At 39.3% G+C, this 22,725-nt stretch overlaps 1 protein-coding gene across 1 annotated transcript in view; it reads right to left on the bottom strand.

Annotated features, from left to right (window-relative positions):
* The window catches only part of GRIP1 (glutamate receptor interacting protein 1), a 229,276-nt gene that overhangs the window by 825 nt on the left and 205,726 nt on the right, over nucleotides 1-22,725 (bottom strand). The window contains exons 16-23 of the mRNA XM_009997739.1: nucleotides 19,036-19,180; nucleotides 17,872-18,011; nucleotides 17,510-17,698; nucleotides 14,192-14,345; nucleotides 12,187-12,387; nucleotides 9,708-9,819; nucleotides 6,837-7,070; nucleotides 474-620 (exon numbers count right to left, since the gene is read on the bottom strand). Of these exons, the coding sequence (XP_009996041.1) occupies nucleotides 474-620; nucleotides 6,837-7,070; nucleotides 9,708-9,819; nucleotides 12,187-12,387; nucleotides 14,192-14,345; nucleotides 17,510-17,698; nucleotides 17,872-18,011; nucleotides 19,036-19,180 (1,322 nt within the window). The remainder of the gene's footprint in view (nucleotides 1-473; nucleotides 621-6,836; nucleotides 7,071-9,707; nucleotides 9,820-12,186; nucleotides 12,388-14,191; nucleotides 14,346-17,509; nucleotides 17,699-17,871; nucleotides 18,012-19,035; nucleotides 19,181-22,725) is intronic.

Below are 22,725 nucleotides of genomic sequence, written 5' to 3'. Positions count from 1 at the left end.
TTCCAGTGAGCCTTCTTATGTCTCCTTTGGCATTCTGAAATACCTAACATTCTAAAAGAATTTGTGTATATAAATCTGGTTTCACAGAAAAATCTAACGTTGGTGCCACTGCATAAAAGCCTAAGTCACCATAAACTGCTGCCTGTTCTTATTGAGGCCTTAAGCAATTCACATGGCTTGTGGCACAGAACAATTACGATATTTTTTCCTTCTTCCCTTCCCCCCCCCCCAAAAAAAAACCTTTCCCAGCAGAGGTACAAAGGAACAATACTGCTCATCATTTAAAATATAATAAGCAACATAGATAATAAGGCTGTTTCAAAGAAGCGATGAAAGGACTTTGTGCAGTCTTCTACAACCATGGCTGTGTAAGGAGTCCCAAACACCCTGCAGTGTGGTTACAGATCTTTTTACAACATCATCTGCATCTCATGTCCCTTCTCACTAAGCCTGCCTGGTGCCAGAACCATTACCTGTAAGAGTCTGTCGTATGGCTTCAAACCTCCCAGATCGCCAGGGCCAGCTGGTCGAATGTTTTTAACATACACGCCTTTTTCTAATAAACCATCTGAGACACTGAATCCAAAGTCTTCTCCATCAGAGTCCTTGTACAAAGTTACCTGTGGAAGTGATGTGACATGATGAGCAGGAATAAAAACCAACACCAGAACAAACCATTTGTCCACATAACTACAGGCATTAGGCAGGCCTTCCTAGGATGGTTTTGGTGTTTTGGTTGGTTTTTTTCCCCCACATTAGAGAGACCACTTACCTACTATTTGGTACTTACAGTATTAAGAGTTGTTCCCATTTTGACATTATATTAAGATGCTCAGAAGCCACCTTATTCTTCAGTAATAAACAGCCCTTTTCACTCCTGCTTGCCAGCTGGAAATTGGTGGTATTTAGCCCACTTTTTGTGGCATCATTTTTTTAAGACTTAGGTTTTTTGCTCTCTAGTTGCCAGGACCTGAGTACAAGATTAGGTTTAGTTTTGCTTCAGGCATGATGACCTGGCCTCAACCAAACAATTGGTGTCATGTCTTCCAAAATTTCCAGAGGACATAACCACCACTGGCACTGGCAGTGGTCCACCCTGTAAAGCCAAATCTCCAAAGTGCTCAGTATAAGAGTTACAATGCAATCTTTTAAGAAAGTACAAATAAGGCTCATTCTGAAGGAACTTGCAGGCAGTGTTCTTGCTATCTAAAAGATGGTCATTCAAAAGCAGGCAATAGAAGTTAATAAAAGTTAGGAAAAGGGGTTTGGGCTTTCAGGTGTTCAGAGAACAAGTCCTTGCAGGTAGTTTTGCGAATTCAGTTATTTCATAGAAAAAGACCGAGATACTTCTTTGTAGGAATGTGTAAGTTTTTATTTCTGTGAGGTTTTGTGTTTTTTTTTCTTGCTTCTCTCTCACATAAGGAGTGCAGATCTATGCAAGTAAATTGTGTCAGTGGTGTGACACCCATTTTGTATGTAGACGTGGATGGTGCATCGCTGGGCTGCTGTGAAAACGTATCAGTTTTGTGCCATGGTGAACACAAATACCCACACATGGTATTTGTCCCTTACTTTACACCAGTTCCTTCTCTTCCCTTGTTTTTCTCCCTCTGTACAGCAGAGCAAAGCAGAAAGCCACACCTGAAGGCTTTCTCCCTGCCCATGACTTTTTTTGATACAAGCTGTTCTGTTAAACTTCCCAGTGGATGCTGTGTTTATCTTTTTTCCCATCTTTCCCCAAAATAACTTTTTGCTGAACCTGTCATACTTCCTCCATCTCAGTGTGTATGTTAGGAGTCAGTGGGCATTTCAGCTACTGAAAAAGCTAACTGCAAATTCAAAACAATTAATCATAGAATAATTTTCATTTGTAGCAACAGCTGCTGTACCAGCAGGATTCTGAGGAACTAATGATTTGTTATCAAGAGAGGCGTTTGTTTGTGCTACCATGGCATGTCTTACATGGCTTTGATCTCAAAGTCTTTTTGAAGGTGCTATGAAAGTGCTGTAAGGCTAACATTCTACAAGACTAAAAAAATAAAGGGGGGAGAGAGATTTTACTGACATATTTGTGTGCATTTCCTGGCAAGAATAAAAAATCATTTGCATTGGACCAAGCCACAAATTCTCTTAAATGAGGTAACTTTTTTCCTCACCATCACAAAGGACAGGAGCACTTCATGATAACCACTTCATAAAGAAGCCTTGAAAATTCAACATAACAATGTGAGGCAGTGCCTAAGAGGAGAAAACTTAAAATACTATGCACTGTTCTGGAACAGATGGCACAGTTTCCAAAAAGAACTTCCCCTTTCCACTCAGTCCTTTTCTTTCCCCCTCTCGTCTTCCTTCAGGCACTGGAATTAAATGGAGCTGCGTCTGGCCTCAGATGAACTGCAAAAGCATATGAAATGGCACTGTGAAGTCATCTAGACTGCATTCTTGTCCTAAGGCAAGATCAACTACATCTAACCCATTTCTAAGAGACATTTATTGGTCCTGCTTTTAAAAATCTCCAGCGGTGGAGAGTGCACCATCTATGAAAGCAATCCTGATTCCAGTGCTTCAGATGTTTTCCTTGGGTTTAAACTAAATCATCCTTACTGAGACCAGAGCCTGCTGCTATCCACAGAGAACAAGATCACTTCGTTTTCTGTCTCTGCAGCAATGTGAAACAAGGCTTGGTCTTCTCTGGACTCTGTTCAGTAGGTCAACATCTTTATTTAATTTTAAGACCCCAAACTGGAGACTTTATTACAGTCAAGACCTTGTCAAAGTCAAGCTAGAGTGGAGAATAGTTCTGCATGCTCTACAGATGGTGGCTTCATTTGTGCGTTCTAAGACAGTGTTGCTTTTTTCCTGTTTTGAGAGAGTTGGCTAAAAGCAAACAAAATACATCCAAATTTTGCTCTGCAGAACTACAGGAAGTGCTGTTCCACATTAGTTCACCTTACTTGTGTCTTGTCTGTAATGCACATTACTGCATCCTCAGCTTGTGAGTCAAAAAACTGGAGGGCTGCAAATACCAAAGGGCACGAAAGCGGGTTTTGCTGCAGAGGGACAGTGGGAAATACTGCAGTGGAGTGGGGGGGTGGGAGAGAAGGGCAAGGACAGAAGAAGTTGAGAATGATCATGCAAAGTCTTTTACTGCCCCCCCACCTTGTTCAGGTTGGACTTCCCTGATTTATATGGACTGAGCACTCGGGAAAGGGATGACTCATTACCCTGCAATCACAACATTCATGAATCAAAATATTTTCTCATTTCTGTGGTTCTTCAGATGTACAGAATATTTTCTGCATACAGATCTTCAGATTTACAGATCCTAGAATATTTTTTAAGAACCTATTTCCCTTACAGCTATCTCCTCTTGACTTTTGGTTTATCTAACAAGAGCTTGGAAAGTATTCACTTAAGGGATGAGGTTGCAATTTCACTTTGTTTCACATTTGACAGCTGTCACATTTTTTTAGGTGCAAGTCATGCACAGAACTTTCTTTTATATCACAGGTTACAATTTTGGAGCTATTTCTTTTTAGGGCAGCATATATTCTTCAAAGGGAAATGCAGAGTAAAAACCTTTCTGTCTGAAATACTCAGATTTTTATTTCATACTGGCTGTGGGCAAAGCCCTACCACACAGGCTTTTCATCTTCTGCCACTTCTTGCCAGTACTGCAGCCCTATCTGAAGGGTAGGAGATTGCAGGCAATTCATGCAACACCTAAACCATGCTGGTTTATCTGTATGTCTGATCACAGCTGCTTGGAAGGTTTGATCTCAATAGCAAAATCTCCATTATGGGCCATTTGCTAGACTTCTAAATTTACATCAGAAGCCTAAGAGAAAAAGCTGAAATGGAAGTTTAATTCATATTTCATAAACAAATAGTTACACATTTTAAACAGCAGCTACAAGTTTTGAGTCTGTTTCTATGCCTCTGTTCCCTCTCAAATCTGCAGGAAAAAGCCTAATTTAAATTTACACATTTTGCACAGATCAGCTATTCAGGTATTTTAACCAACTGTAATTTTAGGTTAATGACTGTTTGCAATAATATTGAAAAATTATCTGATGTCTAGTGCATATTTTTGCTCTCAAAGGAATGTGTGCTCTAAGGAACTCGTAAAAACTGGTCTGCTATGATTTTTTGAAAAATATTAATCTATATGATTGCCTAGGTAGACAAAATCAATTAAAGGCACTCATTAAATTTGGGTACTGATACAGCAATATGCTAGCTAGCTAAATTAAATGTTCCTTATTAAACCACCAAGAACAAATGTTCAAAGAGATTTGTACAACATTTATCTCAGGTTTCCTCCTGGTTTCCTCAGGACAAAAGACAGTTCAAGTGCACATTTGGTGAATGTAAAGCAGTGAAGTAAGAAAAAGAGCAATGAAAAATTCCAGTTAACTTGCTGCAAAGTTTGCAGCATTCAGCAAAATAATCCTCAGGGCTGTATACAGGGAGAAGGAAAAGCTGTCAGGGGTACAGCTGAGAAGGACAAGCTAATAATGTCATCTGCTCCTGCTGCTGTTCCTTTGGACTTACTCATTTGTGTTTGCAGCCTGAGCAGTTTTTATTCAGTCTTATTCTCTCTTACCTCATACAGTGGGACATTTCATTTTTAAGCGTGCTTTTTTCTTTGGTAGAATCATGTATTCTTGCTCTGTCACAATGAGATTATGAAAAACCAGTGGAACATTGACCTTAGCTAGTCCAATTTCTGCAATCAAACTAAGGTATGAAGTGAAGGGCACACAGGCATGCGAACTCATTACACTGAGACAGCAAAAAGGCACCTGAACTGTCCTGGTGAAGAAACTGGGAAAGCTCAGCAGTGTACAAATACATGCTTGAACATCTTGCTGAGGTAAGTCTTAGGCAAGTTGTGTCTTATCTTGTATTTCCATGCCTGTTTTATCATCACAGTTTTCCAAAAGAGTTTTTATTTAATTAGTTGTCCTGTCAGTGGCCCAGCTGATGAAGACATTTGCCTGCAGAGGGCAGAGCACATTTGCCAGCAAGATCTGGTATGAGAAATACTTAAATCAAGGCATTTGTGTGATAGTGAATTATGTCTGTGGCTGTTTTGCAAAACTATCATTGGACAAGGTGTCCATGAGAAACAGCAAATGAACAGGTTAGTAGAGTTAAACTAGAGATCTAATACAAAAATTAAGGAGAGGAGAGAAAGTAACAGGCACGTTTCCACACAAGAAAGGGTAAGAAAAATAACAAATAAGAACTTGCTAAGATGGGCAGTCCTTGCTGCTTGAGTTCATCTGTATGTGTCATCACAGGGATACAAGCCCACTTTGGTGAACCAGACCATAAGAGTCAACCACTGATTTCTTTTTTTTTTTTTTTTAAATGACTGTAAGAATTTGGAAAATCCTTGGTGCAGGTTTAACTTTTAGATTTTTAAAAAGGAAATTACTCTCTTGTGGATGGCAGGACAGACAGTACAAGCAAAGTCAACATTGCTTAAGCAGACAGTGACAAAAGTGGGTATATTGTCTGAACAAAACGTTGAAATCACTAAAATGGAAAGTCACGGGAATCTTAAAAAAAGAAAACTGAACAGAATGAGATCAAGGACAGGGGATTTTTTACTGTTCAGGACTCTGAGAGCAAGCAGCTGTCATAGAATACTGACTCATTAACAGAAATCTGACTCCTCTCCAGCAAAGCATTTATTTTATCAGTCATGAATGACTGGTTTTATCATCCATAGGAGAAAACTGCTTTTGTTGAATATAAGCACACCATGTAAATGCCTAGTATAGCTTTATACCTCACATCAAGTGGGACATACGAATAGCATAAAACTATCACAACACACCCTACTGATTGTTTACATTGGCAACTGATTAATTTTCCACATATAAGATCCCTCTCCACCATTTTCTACAAACATTCCTTTAGCACATCCCCAGTAAGTCCTTACCTCTGTCAGCTACACTGTACGAACTATGGACTAAGCTCAGTCAGATCCACAGGGACTAGAAACTGAACCATGAGAATGACAACGTGACCTCTTAACAAAATTTCTCTGCCTCCTCTCTGGGAAGATCTCAGACTTTTAAGAGGAAGATGGGTGCAGGGGATGTGATCCTCATTCCTATCAAGTCAAACAGCCTTGTAATGTCCCCCAAGGTTTTGGAAAATGGTTGTTATTATGGCCTCAGTGTACTTGAGACATGAGCTGGAAGGGGGTTTGTTGCTCTATCCAGTATTTCCTGGATAAAGGAAGAGCCACCTTACTATCACCAGGTGATTTCAACAGTCTTGAGCAGTGAAAAATTGCATAGACTGAAGATTATTTATCCTTTTTAGAGCAAAGGAATTTCAAAGAGAAGAGCAGCAGTAGCTAATTTGAAACAGCATTCTGTATTATGTACATTGAGTCTCATGTATTTGATTCAAAATGAGTGTTAATTTGAAAAAGGACCAATGGGAGCCCCAAACTCTCCTGAGTAATTTCCTAAAGAAATATATTTTCTAGAAATCAAACTTTTCTTTCTTAATGAACACATTTTGCAGAGATGAGTTATTGGTATTGTCAATTCAAATTAGCAGTGGATCTTCCTTGCAGAAGAGCAGTCCCTTCTGAGGATTTATTGTAAAACAAAATAGTAGACAAGGATGCATCGTGTTTGTTTGTTTCCCCCACAAGGATGTATCATTAATGTGTTTGTAAGAACTAATATGCATGGCCCCCAAATTACATCTGTGGAGTCATTATAAGAAGTGCTTACTGTATTGCCACATAATGAGATTCCCTATGCTGAATATATTATTTCAAAGCTGTGAGAAGGAGAATTACAGACCTTGTGTAACTCCACAGGAGTTGGTGACATGATTTCTTTCATTTCTTGCTTAATTTTTCTCAGGGCCATGGACTTTCTCCCCACATCTGATGGCAACGTGTTGCTACGAGTAGCTTGACTGTAATGTGGCCTTACAGTACTTCTTTCCTGGAAGCTGGCTTGTCTTCCCAGCTGGCTACGAGGTTGTGGATTTTCATGATTCAAACTCATTGTGCTTCCTGACATAATTGTGGCCTAGAGCATTAATGAACAGGTTAATTTTTAACACAGAATGTGGGTTAAGTATGCGCTCAATTCATAGCAGTAGAACAAATGTCTCTATTCTTTGTTAAAACACAATCACTCAGGGCACAGCAAAAGGCAAGAGGATAGATGTTCAATCTGCTTGCAAGTCACTATAAAATAAAGGACCACAACAAACCACAACAACAATAACAGAACCCTATGGGCAAAAGTTTTCAGATGGCATTTCAAACTAGAATACTGAGCACTGGAATGGCTAGTCCCCTGGCAGACTGAAGAGTGTGTAGTACAATTGTTCATTTTAAAAATATCTGACATGTAAATAAAATGACATTTAAGTTGCAGCATAATTGCTTTTGTTGGAATTGGAGCTATAGAAAGGCATTTACAATTCAGACTGCGTGCAAGGTAAAAAAATGTGAGTCAGCAGAGTTATGTAGGCAGCTCTGGAATCAGCATTGGCAAGAACGGGTGCCTGGGTACCATCTCAGGCTGGGGAAAGCTCCCTGCCTGGAAAGAAACTTTGCATAACACTGCAAGAGTAACTGCTTTAGCTTAGCACTCACACTTCACAGATAGGAGCCTCTGTCTCTCTGCTGTTTTTAAGCTCAGTAACAGCTAGTCTTTTGTGTTAGATGTAAGAATACATGGAGGCTGAAATCTTGAAAGATGACGACGGGAATCACCTCATCCACTGGGTGGACCTACCTGAAAAGCACCCATGCATAGCAAGAAGCCTCCTTTCCTGTGGGAGACTTTCTGCTCTGGGGAATGGGAGGCAAACGCACCTTGATGCAACTGCCATACAGAGACGGCACTGCTGGGATGGGCTGAATCTCCTGTTCATTCTCCCCGGTGCCAATGGAAAAGTAAAAGGGGAAGTAAAAAGGCTGTAACCTGAGCTCTGACTGGGACAGGATGCAGGCAGCCTGCTTGAAAATGAGAAGTAAAAATGAAGGCGGGAAAAATAAGGGCAAAACAGGCAAAAAAGTGTTTGTTTCTGACACTGATGAGCATGCCTGCCACCCTTCTTTCTCCCAGCTCCAGCACTACTTTCACTAAGGGATAATATATTATAGCCTTTCATATTGTCGGTTGTGCTCAGTAAGGACTGATACTACTCCCTGATGGAGAACAACCATCCAGAGCAGTTGGCAAATAACAGTTGTCTTTGCTTTTTGGCTGAAGACCTTGAAATGAAAAACGATAAGGAGACCTTGACTACACACTAGCACTTCATAAAGCAGAGGCATCGCCATTCTCAGCCTCCTGTCACACTGAATGAGCCCTGATTTCCTTTCAGAGCTGTGGCTTGTGCCACAAGACACTTCTATAAATGATCCAGCATCTCCCGGTCTGAATTTCACTTTTGTGAAAGGCTGAGGAAAATTCAACATGTTGAAGTAACTGAATTCTGGTCAGCCTGAATGATCTGTTTCCATTTCAGAATTATCTGTTTCCATCCATATCCTTTTATTGTGCTCTGAATATTGAAAATTGCAAGAGAAGCCTGTACTATCAAACCATATCTAACTATGGAATTAAACCAGTAAAACATTTTCTCCTACATTTCTCTGGTTTGCAATAAAAAATACATGAGAATCACATTTTGCTACCCATACATGCAATACAAAAGCCATAGATCTGTGGAAGTAAATTAATCTGAACTGAAAAACTTTCATCCAGTTATGCCATTCACATTCCTCCTGGCTGCTAAAGGACTTTATATATAACATAAAAATGAAAATGAGATTCTGCCAGTTTTGCAGCTGCAGGAATTTAAAAGAACATAAAAGAAAATATTTTAGGACCTTTCATTTCGTAGCTTTAAGTGGCAGTATAATCTTAATTGTTCTGATTAGACAACTTAGAGAAATGATTATGAAAAAAACCCACAACAGACCAACCAAAGTTACTCTGTTTGCCTCCCCCTCTGCCCCCCTCACAACTTAACATGAAGTAGGGTTAGATTTGCAATTAATTAACTTCAGGATGAATTGTGAAAATTTGTTACGTGGTGAAGAAATTGCTGTGTAAAGAACACTTGTCACATGGGCAGCTTTTTTCTTTTTTTGGCAGAGCGGTAAGAATGTCAGTAACATTTTGGAAAGCTGATTTTCTTTTATGTTCATCTTAATCAAATTAAGTTTCAGTTTGAAAGACAACCTACAACATGCTAAGAAAAGCTGCATAAAGCGTCTGTCAGAGAATGGGATGCATTGCTGCAGGAAGGTCATGGCCACTTAAGTTCTGCGCCTTTCGCTGCCTGTGCAGACAGCACCAATGGTTATGCACAGCAGAAGCTGCAAGTCAAAAGCTCTGGGGTGAACATGTTTATAGAATTTGGGTTGCATTGTACAAAAGAAATCAGCTCTGGTTAGGGGCGGGGGAGGCAGCTGCACAAGCAAAAATACAAAGGTAAAGGGTAGGTACCAAGAGAGTCATGTTTCTCAAACACAGACGCCTGTCAGCCTTGTCCTGTGGAGAGGGGTTAAAGCTTTTAAATGAATTGGTGTGATTAGTGCAACTTAAAAAGAAAAAAAACAAGGAGGAAATAAAATGAATGTAAACCAAACCAAAACCATTATATTTCTCTATAATTGGAAAGAAAGGTTAAGATGGTTCTACCTCTAGTTCCCTCAGAATTCCTGACTGGCCACAGGTCTCTAAATCCTCCAGAGCCTGAGACCAGAAATTTTCCTCCTGGTCAGTCTCGGTGTTATCATGGGTACCTGCAAAGCTAGATTTACAATGAGAGGTTAAAAAAAATTGGACTTTTTTTCCCTTGAAAAATATATTTTACACAAGTGCCTTGCCATAGATTGCAACTTGAATGACAGAACGTTACAGTAGGTAGGCAGGAGAGTGGGGAAGAATCACTGATCAGGAGAGGCTGGATGGACATGCAGAGCATGGGACAGACAAGTCTTCTCATAACCTGGCAGTCACTAGCAGCTGGCAGGATCTGAGCAGCAAGTTATTCAGGAAGGAGATAAATGGATTCCAAGAACAATTCAATACACATTTTTACTGGATTGAAACTCAGACCTCCCTATGAAAATTAATGAATCAACTAGTAGGTGCGTGCAGCGCTGCTCCGTGCAACAAATATTTGCAGTAACAGCTTTCAATCTCACACCTTCTCCCAGGGAGTATAAAAAGAGCCCACATTTTGCAAACATCACTTTGCAAAAGCGGGATAGTGGTGCTTTCTACCCGATTCCTTCAGCCTAAGGTGCATTTATCAGGATCAATTTAAGCCACCTGACTGCCGTCATATAAACTGCTCCTGTCATTTCACACACAAACACAGAGACACTTTCAGGGATGCAGCTGTATTGCATGGAGACTTGGGTCTCTGGTGTTTCATAAATGGAAAGAAACCTTATTACTGGCACTCTTGAGCAAGATGTTGGTGACAGCGATGCTTAAGGAAGTTGCCCAGGAAGAGAGGTCTGATAAAAAATGTCAACTTTGGACTGCAACACAGCCCAAATAAAGACCATCAGCGTGTATGTGTGTGTGGGGAGGAAGCAGGAGTTTTTTGCTGTCTTAGCAAAGGGAATCAGCTCAATCAATGAAGGTTCACACAAGCATCAGAGCTGCGCAATGGGAGGGAGCTGATTATGATTACACAGGAGAAGGATGAGGAAGGAATGAATGAGAATTTGCCCTTTGGTGGCAGCAAGCTGTTTGGAGCAGCTGCCCATGGACTGCAGCTAGTGGTGCTTAACAGCACATCAACAGAGCAAACGCTACTATGGAAGCATTTGAGGCCTTGCTTGACAAACTGTACTAGTGAGAGTAGCATGAACGTAACACTGTTAACAGAATGACTTTTAAATAGGAGAACTGCCCAGCACAATGGACGACAGCTTGAATACTTCACACACATGATACTCTGCCTCAGAGATGCTTTCTTACAGTTACAATCAGTCAAGCAGACAATGGTCAGCCATTTCAATCTCTTATTGCAGTGATTCTCCATCTAGCATCAGTGTCTCTTCTAAGATATTGCAATAGATACAGCAATGGTGAGAATACCTACTCAGATCACAGATGCAATTCCTCCCAGGCAAGATAAGAAAGTATTTAAAACATGATTTTAGAAAGATCCTTGACTTCTGAAATTAGGACTTTCAATAAACCTAAGTATTGTAATAATCAATGGTGAACACAGACTAAAGGTATTCATTACAATACCTTTTCTTATATTGCACACTAATATTGTAATGTAAAATGGAACTTGAGTTCTTGTAATATAAAATGGAACAGGATTATCTAAGGCAATTGTCTGTGACAGCAAAGACTGGATTTCCTAGAACAGGAGGTGCATTTCTTTTCAGGAGCATCTGGACCTCTTCTTAGCTGAAACAATTCTTTTTTCTGTCCTCACCTCCCCTTTTGCCTTTTCTCTGAGTCTTGTCTCCTGGAGTGTGATATGCTCAACTTTTGCATCTCCATTACAGCCACATGAGTAAATAAATTTGTAGCTGAGCTAGTGCACCAGGAAAAAAAAAAAGTAAAATAAAAAATTTAAAAAATTCTCATCTAGATGGCTTTTTTTCATTAAAGTAGAGAGATTGATTTTATGTCATGTGAAATATTGTTTCACCTAGAATGAATATATATTTGGTTTTCTGATGCTTATTCAAAGAGCCATCAGAGATCTGGATGCATACAAATGCTGAAGGAGAGGTAGTGGGGTAGATAAGAAGATACAGGTGCCTATGACTTGGTTCTTATTACCATATGAGAGACAAAATCTTTAATTCAGGAGGTGATAGAATGTTCTAGGATCTGGGAGACTCATTCCTGTAAGTATTGTTTTAATGTACAAAGAATTTTCCTTGGAACGGGAACTCTTAACAAACTTGTCCTAAGTGCCAGTGATAGGTAGATACCAGGCAACAGAGCAGTTAAAGGTCTCTGGTTTCATCCACTTGCCAATTGAAATTTCACTGTCACTTAACAGCATGTTAATGATGTTAATGATCTGGTTTTCTCCTTTTTTCTCATTTCAACCGTTTTTCCTTTCTTCCCCCTCTCTTCCTCCCCAACCCCAGCCCAGCTGGATCTCGCTCCTGTGCACTCTTTGTTGTCTTACCTGGAAGTATTCCAGTCTTCCAGCTGTCCCCCACCTTTCCTTTGCCCACCAGAGGCACCTTTCCACAGTTTGCCCTCTTTCTTCACACTCCTGATGCTCTCTCCACCTGATCTTTCTATGGACGTCTGCTTTAAATGATTTTCTTGATTCTCTCCCAATGTCTCAGGATCTTTCTGTTGCCACATATTCTTGGAAGCTGTGCTACACAAAATAAAGGTAAGAAAAAAAATCATATTTTAGTGTTAGAAAAAAAGATAAGTTGCTTAGCTAGAGGCAGGGAAGAGGTGGCTTTCTGGGGATCCCTGTAACAGGCTGGAAGAACAGACATGTCCCTCTCAAATACTCCAGCACTTGGTGTAGGAACACCATAAGGCATGGCAAAATCCATTTTACAGATACAGGGTTAAAATAATAATTGTATTAATTTGTGCCATATATCTCAGGTGTAGGTCACATTGACAGGTAGAGCAAGATTCTTTAATGTGCATACTCTCTGTTGAATAGTGATTTAAAACAGTAGTAGAATACATGCTTTTCATTTAGAAGATTCTGTATTTACAAGCCAGCTCCCCAGTTCACTGCTCATCAACTTTTTTTGCCTATTACTTCTGTAACTGCAGAACAGTAGGTTTTGGAATCTATGGCTGCATCTCAGCTGAGACACAAAATATGGGCTTGTAACTGTGGATAAAGATGCTGCTATTAAATGAAAGGTATTAACTTCCCAAGAATGGGAGGTATGAATAAAACTACAGTCATTTCCTTTATTAAACATTGCCCATGATAAGCCTATGTAAATTTCTAATATGTTTCTCATGAGTAGGGACCAACGGAGCCTGGATATAGACTGAGAGTTCACTCTTGCCCAGATCTTAGCTATCACCTTGCCAGACTTGCTTCCAGATAAAATGCCACTGAGGAATCTGTTGTATCAGGATTTGTCATTCAGATTCTGAAAAGCAGAACAGGCATCTAAGCCTTGTCCTGATGTATATTTCAAAACTAGTAGACTGAACCTTAGGGATTTACTTATCCAGCATATTTATACAGGACTCAGAAAGGTTTTCTTTAGTACGACACCTGAATTTCTCATAGATTGGGATTTCAGGCTCATTGTGCTGCTACACCAATAAATGGTATTTCCAGTGAAGGACATATATGTCTGCCAGTCCTAATGATGAGTCCAAAGAGCACAGAAGTCTTTCCGACTGTGACGTCTATCTTCCCTTGTCTGAGGAAGAACTATTTGGCAGGAATTACCCAAGTCTCTGCAGTGGTTCCATCTATTCTAAGGATCATCCTTAGAATAGAGAAAAAGAGACTTTTGGGTTTTTGGATCTTTCACTACTTCCAAGCACTGTCAACTAAGCTTTTTTTCCCTCAGGAAGTTCTTTTGCCTGCAGAGAAATTCACTGAAGAAGAGATTTACTTCTTTGAAGAAGCAGAATGCAAACTGCCATGACTTTGGAGAATACATTTCTACCTGGGTCACTTTGTTCTACTGAATCACTGCAGATGTCTCAAACATTTATGGAAGATGACCATAATTTCTGCTTCTTTGCCCAAACCAAAATGAAGAATTTTCACGGAAGACAAAATATTAACATGCCAGGTTTTTTCAGCTGCTTTATTTGTCAGTTTATTTTTGTGAAGTAGAAAACAGACCAGGGTTTGTTTTTTTTCAAACTTACCCAGAGGAATGTCCTATTTAATTTATTATTTATTTTTTTAAATTTTATTCTTAAAAGATGTAAATGCTGTGCTTTTTAGTCTGAAGTAACAAAAAATAAATTGACTTATTTGTTTTGGTATCATAATCTTCCAGAAATATCACTAATTTACCCTAAGAAATTTTATTCAGTAAAAATACTGTATCTCATATTTAAAGGAAGAGCTTTTACAGCTGCGTTAGAAAAACATAACTTAATTTCAGACATCAAGTGTTCATTTCTGAGGCCCTGCTACTGCTGCAAATCAGGAAACAGAAACTTGGATGTGAACTCACCTGCTTGCTGTAGGTCTGTCCCATTCATCATCACTCAGCCCTGTACCATGAAATGGGTGGTTTCGTGGTTTGCTTGGAGGGGACAGACTAGACTGTTTAGGACTCCTCCATTCATAGGCATTGAAGTTGTAACCTGAAGCTTGATAGCTGTGTCCTAAAAAGATTAATTGTATGTTTACAGCATTGTATATGCTGTGATGACAGAAAAGCACATCTCTGGAGCTGGTTTCTCTAGGACTTGGATGCGGACTCATGACTGTTACCTTTTATTTTGCAGTAGTAGTCAGATATTTAGAAGAATAGATGACCTGAAATTAGGTTTGCTCTAGAGCATCTCCTGTGTAAGTCACTTGAAAGTAGAATCTTAAATATATCCATCCAACACTGTTATCCTACTATTTGTGTCTCAGTCGCTTCTGATATTTAGTTCTGGAGATTTTAATAATTTATCGATTTCCAAATTTACATAATTCATTGAATTCTAGTGAATAAATCACATTGTGTTATGGATGTGTTATCTATGTGCCAACATGGTCACGTGCAACATGCTCAAAGTTAAACCTGGGCTATTAAGAAAAATGTGCTTCAGATCTATTGGAAAAAGTGTTTGCAAAGATGCATTAAAAAAACCCCATACATTTGACTTTTCAGGTAACTGGCAAGAAAGTTTTTAATTCTGCTGGTAACTTACTCAAATTTAGAAGCAACGCAGCCAAAAATTAGTGACATATTAGTGTCAACTATGCACAATAATACTAACCTGTGGAATGACTGCCAAGATGCAAAAGTTGCCATGATACAAAGGCTCTTGAGAGACCATTAACTGGAATAATGCCAGAACAAGGAGGGGGCGGGGGGTTGTCATCTTGGCAATGCTGAGGCAAGGACTCATCAATACAAAGGCAGGACTGTGCTGCCACAGCCCTGCACTGCCCTGCATGAAGGGCAACATGGGAATCTCTGTGCCCCTGCCCCTCTGTGGAAGGGGGACCTGCACTTAGCAGAGCTCCTGCTTTTTGTTTGGGCTCCGAGAGCTGAGAAAAGGTTGTCTCATGATGGGCACACATGCCTAGGACAAATATACCCCCTTGGAAATCTCACCCTGCAGAAAGGGATTCTCTGTTTGCCATTTCCAAGTATCTCAAGGCTGTGCAAGTGGTATCAGACAGCCTTTATATCTGAAGAGTTTATTTCTGGGTGCTTTTATTGTATAAGCCATGTTGGTATTAATTCAATAGTATTTCTTTAACTAAATTAAGCATAATTTGAATTCCAAATAGGAACCAGACAGTCTGGCTTCCACATGATAGATCAAGAACACATGGATCAGCTTGTCATAAGCTGATGCTGATTGGGTAAGGAAAATTCATGATGGTAGACCTTATCTATTGATATCTATATCCATATCTATACCTCTATATCTAACTAGATGTATTTCATCTCAACATAATACTTTTTGAACCCTATAGTTATTGTTTTCTGATATGCATCTTGGATTAGGACATTCTGTTTTGTTGATGACTAGCAAATATCACTGCTGGCACCTCTCTATACAGGTCAATTTGCTTCCATAAATCAATTTAGACCTGTGTCCATGAAATCCCATGTAGCTACACAGTTGTCTGCATTTTCCAGCTAATTGGCAGATATTAACATATTCCCAGATTCTAGGAAGGGTTTGGTTGTGAAAATGTGACTGCTGTGTGGGGAAAACTCCAGATGAGTAAGGCAGACACATTAGAGAAAGATACAAAATGGGGTATTAATTGGAGGATAAAAACCACTGCTCACCAGCATTAAATTAGTAGCTAATGACATAAAGCATTATCTGGTGCTCCAGAAACAACTGAGTAGTATGGGCCTCAATCCTTTCCAGAGCTGGGAAGAACAATTTGCCCCAAATAGCATCAATTCACCCAGGAAATAAGAATAATAATTTTTGTACTTTCAGCAATACTTCTCCTTAGAACTTAAAGTATCAGATGAAAATCTAACATGATTTCTTTTGATAAATGGACCAAAACAGTTAAAAACAGAAAAAGGGACATATTCATCCCAACCCTAACTTCAGTGAAACACAAATTATACAGGGAGAATACAGCCCAATACTAATTAAAATGTTATATGTAACAGTAAATTAAAAGTAAATTGTAGAAAACGTGCTATAATTAAACGTATCAAGACTGTTGTATTTAAAGTAAGTTAATGCCAAATACATGTAGGAAGGATAAGAAATACTTAAAAATTAAAGAACAGAAAAAAAAAAGGCCACTAATAGTGACATCAGCTACTTCTTGATCTCAAGTAGCTCAGCAGGTTTCAGAGGAAACCTCCTGCTTTCCAGAAGAAAGTGCCAGTGTTATCATTCAGTCTATATGGGATTTCAGCTGGGCATAGCTCAGTTTCTCTGTGTGAGGGTACAAGACAGCTGTCCATGAGCTACTACCCATGCTCCTGGAAAGCAACAGAAAGCAACAGAGAAATAATAGGAAAAGCATGTGTGCAACCACAGCATGGGAGAAAAAATTACCTGATGTAAAGATCTACCTGTCCAAATACCTACCAGGTAGTGGGAGTACCTACTTCACTATGTAAATAACATTTTGAGGAGAGTTAAATAAAAAACTGAAGCTGTGTGGAAGTTATTTTTCTTGTTATCTAGAATATTACAAGAGATCTGTATCCCTTGCTACCTAAATATATGTGTCTTACAAACTAAAATGAAATTATTTAATAATCCTATATAAGACAATAGTCAAACAGAAGTAGAAAATTCAGCATTAAGGAAAACAATATATTTAAACAGAATGATTGCTTGTGAGAGCTGAAAGTTAGATGCTAATCCTGCAGGAATGAAGAAGCAGCAGCTTTATAAATTGCAAGCAATGCCTAATGCTCCCCCCTCAGCAGTTTATAATAGATCTGTTGCCAGTTAAAAATTACTGTATATGAGCAAATTCAGGAACATCTTCAGTGTGTTCTGTGCCTTGTATTGACCTGTTTGAAGGATACACCCGTTTAGTTGTGGATGAGCTATGGGCTGGGCTATTCAGTTGTCAGTAAAGTTAACAAAAGCCTGTTAATGTATTGATAAATGCTTCATAACACATCATATTGTCATGAAAGAATGAATCTGAGGCCAGCCAAGTGTAAGAAAGCAAGCTGCCTGGTGAGGTGTGTGGTCATAATGAGACATCGGCACATCACAAAGTACAAGGTTTAATGTTGGTGCAGATAAAGTTCTCTTTAAGTCAAAGGAAGGTCAACCATGAAGGCTATAATTTCAACTTTAAAGGTCAATTGCATTCTTCTTAGTACCTTGATTTCCAAAGCTGGTATCAATACCAGAGCCATCCCACGACTCCACTGCACTGTCAACACTTGGGACTGTAGCGGAATAGATGTCTGAGAGTTTGCCAGATTTCTGTGCTGCAGAGGTTTCATCTTCAGCATCACTCAGTTCAGTCATGTGACCCACAGGGACAGAAAATTTCTTGGGGCTGGTAGCTGAAGAGGGTTATAAAAAAAGAAAAGAGGGTAGAGGTCCTTGCTTTACTGCAGTTCTAAGAATATGCTTTTTACTAGTGGCACAACATTTTTCCTGGGATGGTCTAAATGCTTGTTAATCTGTAACAACACACGCATTAAAAACCACTGATGCCACCTTTGGCCATACTCACCATCTGTCTGCTTCTTGATTTTCAAGGTGACAGTTTCTCCTGCCATCTGTAATAAATGAATGGCTTCACTCAACGGTTTTCCTTTCAGACTGCTACTATTTATTGCTAAGATTCTGTCTCCTATGTGAATTGCCCCAGTCCTACAATAAGAGAAAAGTAAAACATTGAAGAGCATAAAAAGCAACAAAGGTAATTTCTTTGCATATTTGGAGCAGGGAAGTCTCATTTCTGTATTTAATTTTGCTTTTATAGCTGTGTTACAGAGTAATCTGTTTGTAAGAGACACTTACAAGCAAGTCACCTTTGTTGTAGTGACAAGAGCAGAGCTGAGGCATGGAGGTGTGGATTTCTGTGTTACTGTGGTAGCTGAGTTAATCACCTATGGATGGTATTAACTGCATCCCACCTGTTTAAGAGCAATCTCAGACAGCTCAGTAAGATCTGAAATGCATTGAGTTTCTAGAAGTCTCAGAACGTAACAGGTAATGGCAACGTGAACAAGTAACCAGTTATTTCGCCAGTGTGGTTTTCAGAATGGATCATATCAAGAGAAGAAAATAAATTCTGTGTTTGTTCCGGCTGCACAGTGTCCTGTTCTGTGTGCTCTGAGTTCTCACTGAAATCACCATGAAAGGTACCAGTTCCAACAACTCTACCAATTCTAGAAATAGCAGGTGACAGAAAACACATCACTTACCATGAGGAGCATTTCCACTCCTCAGATAATACTCACTATTGTGTAGGTAAGTGCATATACAGATGCAGTGTGTGTATATGATAAGCAGCATATTTTCAGATAAACTCAGACATACGAAGTGCTTTCCTTACCTACTTTACTCCACATGGCTATGGCTTTTAAAAGCCTGCTAAAATGCTTGTATGACTGCAGTCTGATTGACTAGTCTTTGCTAGGTGTTATAGTCAGGACCACAATCCTCTCCTCTGTCTTGTATAGTATGTGAAAGAACATTCTATTAAGACACCCCTCATGCTCCTGAACTTGGCAATGATCAAAATATTACAGCAAAAGGCTTACAAACTCACAATTGGAGAATTATAAAAAAATAAATCGCTAAACCATAAAAATTAGCACGTTCAGGTAAACAAAATAAATCGCCATCTTGACAAAAGAAACACTTAAAAATAATTTGCTTTTCAATTTACCTTTCAGCTAATCCTCCTTTTGTAAGGCTGGAAATGATTATGGGATCAAAGGGCTCTTCAGTACCAGAGATTGTAATTCCAAGAGGCCCACCATAGCGCTTCAGCTCCACAGTATAAATAATTGCTCCAGAGCTCTCCTGTTCATCTGCAATAAATGCCAAGGGGATGCAATTGGTTTCTTATGAAAGAGGGAATGAAAAAAATAGCACATTCAGTCTAGTAACTGGTAATCAAGCAACATTTTCAAAGGATTACATTTCAGATACACTTCTTAATCACATTCTACCAGATTATTTTGGAAAAAAACCCCTCTCTTATGCAATTACTTTTTTATTGCCAAAACTTGATTACATGGAATTTAATAGAAAAAGCTCCCCTTGTTCTATTAAGATTAAATTTTACTCTGTTTCAAATCTTTCTATCTTCTTTCCTATTAAAATGTAATTTCAGGCTATTTTATAACAGAATCCCAGAATGGCTGAGGTTGGAAGGAACCTCTGGAGGTCAACTGGTCCAAACCCCTGCCCAAGCAGGGCCACCTACAGCAGGTTTCCCAGGGCTGTCTGCAGGTGGCTTTTGAGTATCTCCAAGAATGGAGAATTCATAACCTCCCTGAGCAACCCGTGGCAGTGCCTGGTCACTCCCACAGTAAAAAGGTGTTTCCTGATGTTCAGGAGGAACCTCCTGTATTTGTGCCCATTGCCTCTTGTCCTGCCACTAGGCACTACTGAAAAAAAAGCCTGTTTTCTTTATGCTCTCCCTTCAACTGTTAATATAAATTGGTAAGATTCTGCCCTGAGCCTTCTCCAGGCTGAGCTGCCCCAGCTCTCACAGCCTTGCCTCCCACCACCTGGGAGTGAGGCTCCAGTCCCTTCATCATCTTTATGGCACTTTGATGGACCTGCTCCAGTATGTCCATGTCTCTCTTGCACTGGGGAGACCAGGACTGGGCCCAGAACTCCAGGAGCCTCTCACCAGTGCTGAGCACAGGGAAAGGATCACATCACTCAATGTGTTGGTAGCACTCTGCTTAATGCAGCCCATGGGGCTTTCTCTGCCTCAAGGGCACATTACTAGAGAGACAACAAGTTAGTACTATTGTATAAATACCATTACTCATCTGTTTCTTGAACTCAATGGAAGGTACTTAGAATCAAAGGTAATTCAAAAGTTTTAAAACCAAACTTCCTTACAAGATTGTGGAAAAGGTAAAAAAATCAAGATAAGATGAGCAGCTGTTTTACTGTGCCTTTGATGGGCAAGATTTAAGCTTTTGTAACAGAATAAAAAACAGACTCTGAATTCTGAATTATCAAATAACTTGAATAACAACTGCATTAAATTTTATTTCGTTATATTGCATGAATTAATTTGCAGTATTTTGAAATTTTAGTCTCACCGAATGATAATCAGAAATTGAGAAGAAAACCTCCCTCACAATGCAGAAGGATTGGAACTAGATGATCTTTAAGGTCCCTTCCAACCCAAACCATTCTATGATGCCATGAAATACAATGCATTTTCCCTAAACAACACATAACAGATTGTGCAGCAACAAGAAACACTCCTGTATTTATAGAGTGCGTGCTCTTTACATGCTATCAACAAATATCACAGCAGAAGAGCAATCAACTGTAGTATCTTTGAGTTATGAAGGGTTATTATAAAATTTAAAATGTCAGATTTCTCCTCAGATCAAAATGACAAATGATCCCTTGCTCATCTTATGATATTGGTATTCAACCAGGATGTCTGGCCTGGCAGGCAATTTTTCCTAGATCTGTGGGTAATGACATTTTGAATGGCTCACTGAGTGTGGAAAATGTCTAGGACACATGTTCTGTAAATGTTACTAGAAATAACCTGAGACAAGTTAGAAAATGCAAATGTTCCATTTCTGTTCCTGTAGATGAAAAAACTTTAAAAGGAAGATACCTGCATCACTAGCAAAGGTTCAAAGAGAGTTTAGCTTCCCCTCCTATTTCTCCCTTGCTATCCACATAAAGAAAATGGTACACACATAGAATCAAAGGAGAGGAGAATTAGTGGTATTTGTTCATCAGAGAATACGGAGACTTTCATGGCTAGTATGTTTGCCTAGTATTCCTACTTGGAGCATTATCATCAGTGTTGTGGCACAGTTCGCATCAACGACACTTTATCTGACATGCTCTTTCCAGAAGCACCCAGATCCCAAGATTCCACTGGAAGCCTCTGGCTGGCATACAGTGGGCTAGCATGTAAGCTGCCACTGCACAGCAGAAGAATGCAGCTCTTGCTCACTGGAGCATTTATGCAATGGCAAATCCTCTGGGATCTAATGCATATAATGTTTACACAGGTGTGGCATTGACACAATACAAGGCTTCGACTGAAGGATGAAAAGTAATCCACCGAGCTAATTGAAAATGCAATAACTGCTGTTTGCTAAAGGTTGACACAATACTGATGTTTCTCCACTATCAACAGCAAGTGAACAAGAAGTTATTAATCACTCAGCAGCCCTATCACATAAAGAGTTGGAAATTTATAGATCTTAGTGAATAACTGCAAAGGAGACTGGTCTATTATTTCTGCCTTCTGCTTAACCCTAGTTAAGAAAATTAATAGCACGGATGCAACAAATTTCTCTTCAGTGCTCTTTTGAGGCAGCTGAAACGTGAGCTATCCAAGAACATGGCATGTATGTGGCCTAAATTCACAATGAAGACTAGTTTTGCTGTGAAAGCAAAGAACTTGGATATACTAAAAAGAGTGGCAGCCATTTGTTTAATCAGAGATTGAATTATCACAGATTGGGAAGCTGACAGGAAGAAAAAGAGAAAAACTGCTAAAAACATACTCCCAACTGGAGACGAAATATGATCAAACTGCCATGTTTTTGGGTCTTGTGTTTTTGAGATTTTCTTTCTTTCTTTTCTTGTGATAGAACTGTGGATAATTCTTGGAAACTACATATAATGAAAGTAGACCCTCTGTGCTGCAGCACCTCTGCCCTGTCCACTAGTTGTTTGCTCTTCAGAGCAACATATAATCAATACAGAAAAAAGTGCAAAGAAGAGCATGGCCTGGAGGAGCACACGACATGTGCTACCCTGCTGTTGGCCTCACCTGTGTGCCTGGCTCTAAGGAATACAGCTCTGGACTGTCTGGTAAAGGGAGGAGTAGGAGAGCAAGCAGAAGAAGGAAAAAGAGAAGGCAGAAAGAACAACTAGAAGCTAAAGATACCTTAAAATGAAGATCAAGTGAGAGTTTGAAAGACAGGGAGGAAACGACAACCTAGTGAGGAAGAACTGCTGCTCCTTGACTTCCCCTCCTCAACAAAGCATGCCATTAGAGGTTAAAAACATTTAAATTAATCTCGTTCTGTGATTTAGAAATTGTTTTGGATTGCTCCCTGACTACTCATCTATTATCATCAAGCTTTTATTTTCTTAGGGACTTTATGAATGTGTTTGTTTTTTTCTGTTGAGTTTGAGAAGCACAGAGAACAGACTTCCATAAATAAACAAATGGAAAACAAACAAACAAATAATTATGTTAACTGAGGTCCATTTTTTGCTACATCTTTGCTACTGTTTTGCCATTGCTTTTAAAAATATTTTTTCTTTAGAATTCCAGGAGACATTAATTTTAGATTTCAAAGTAACTGCAATCTGCTATAAATACTTCTAAACTTTGTTAACAGTT

Source organism: Chaetura pelagica, unplaced genomic scaffold, assembly GCF_000747805.2.
Source record: "Chaetura pelagica isolate M959 unplaced genomic scaffold, ChaPel_1.0 scaffold314, whole genome shotgun sequence".
Classification (NCBI taxonomy): Eukaryota; Metazoa; Chordata; class Aves; order Apodiformes; family Apodidae; genus Chaetura; species Chaetura pelagica.
Note: the sequence above shows the minus strand (reverse complement) of the source record. Positions and strands in the feature narration are given on the sequence as shown.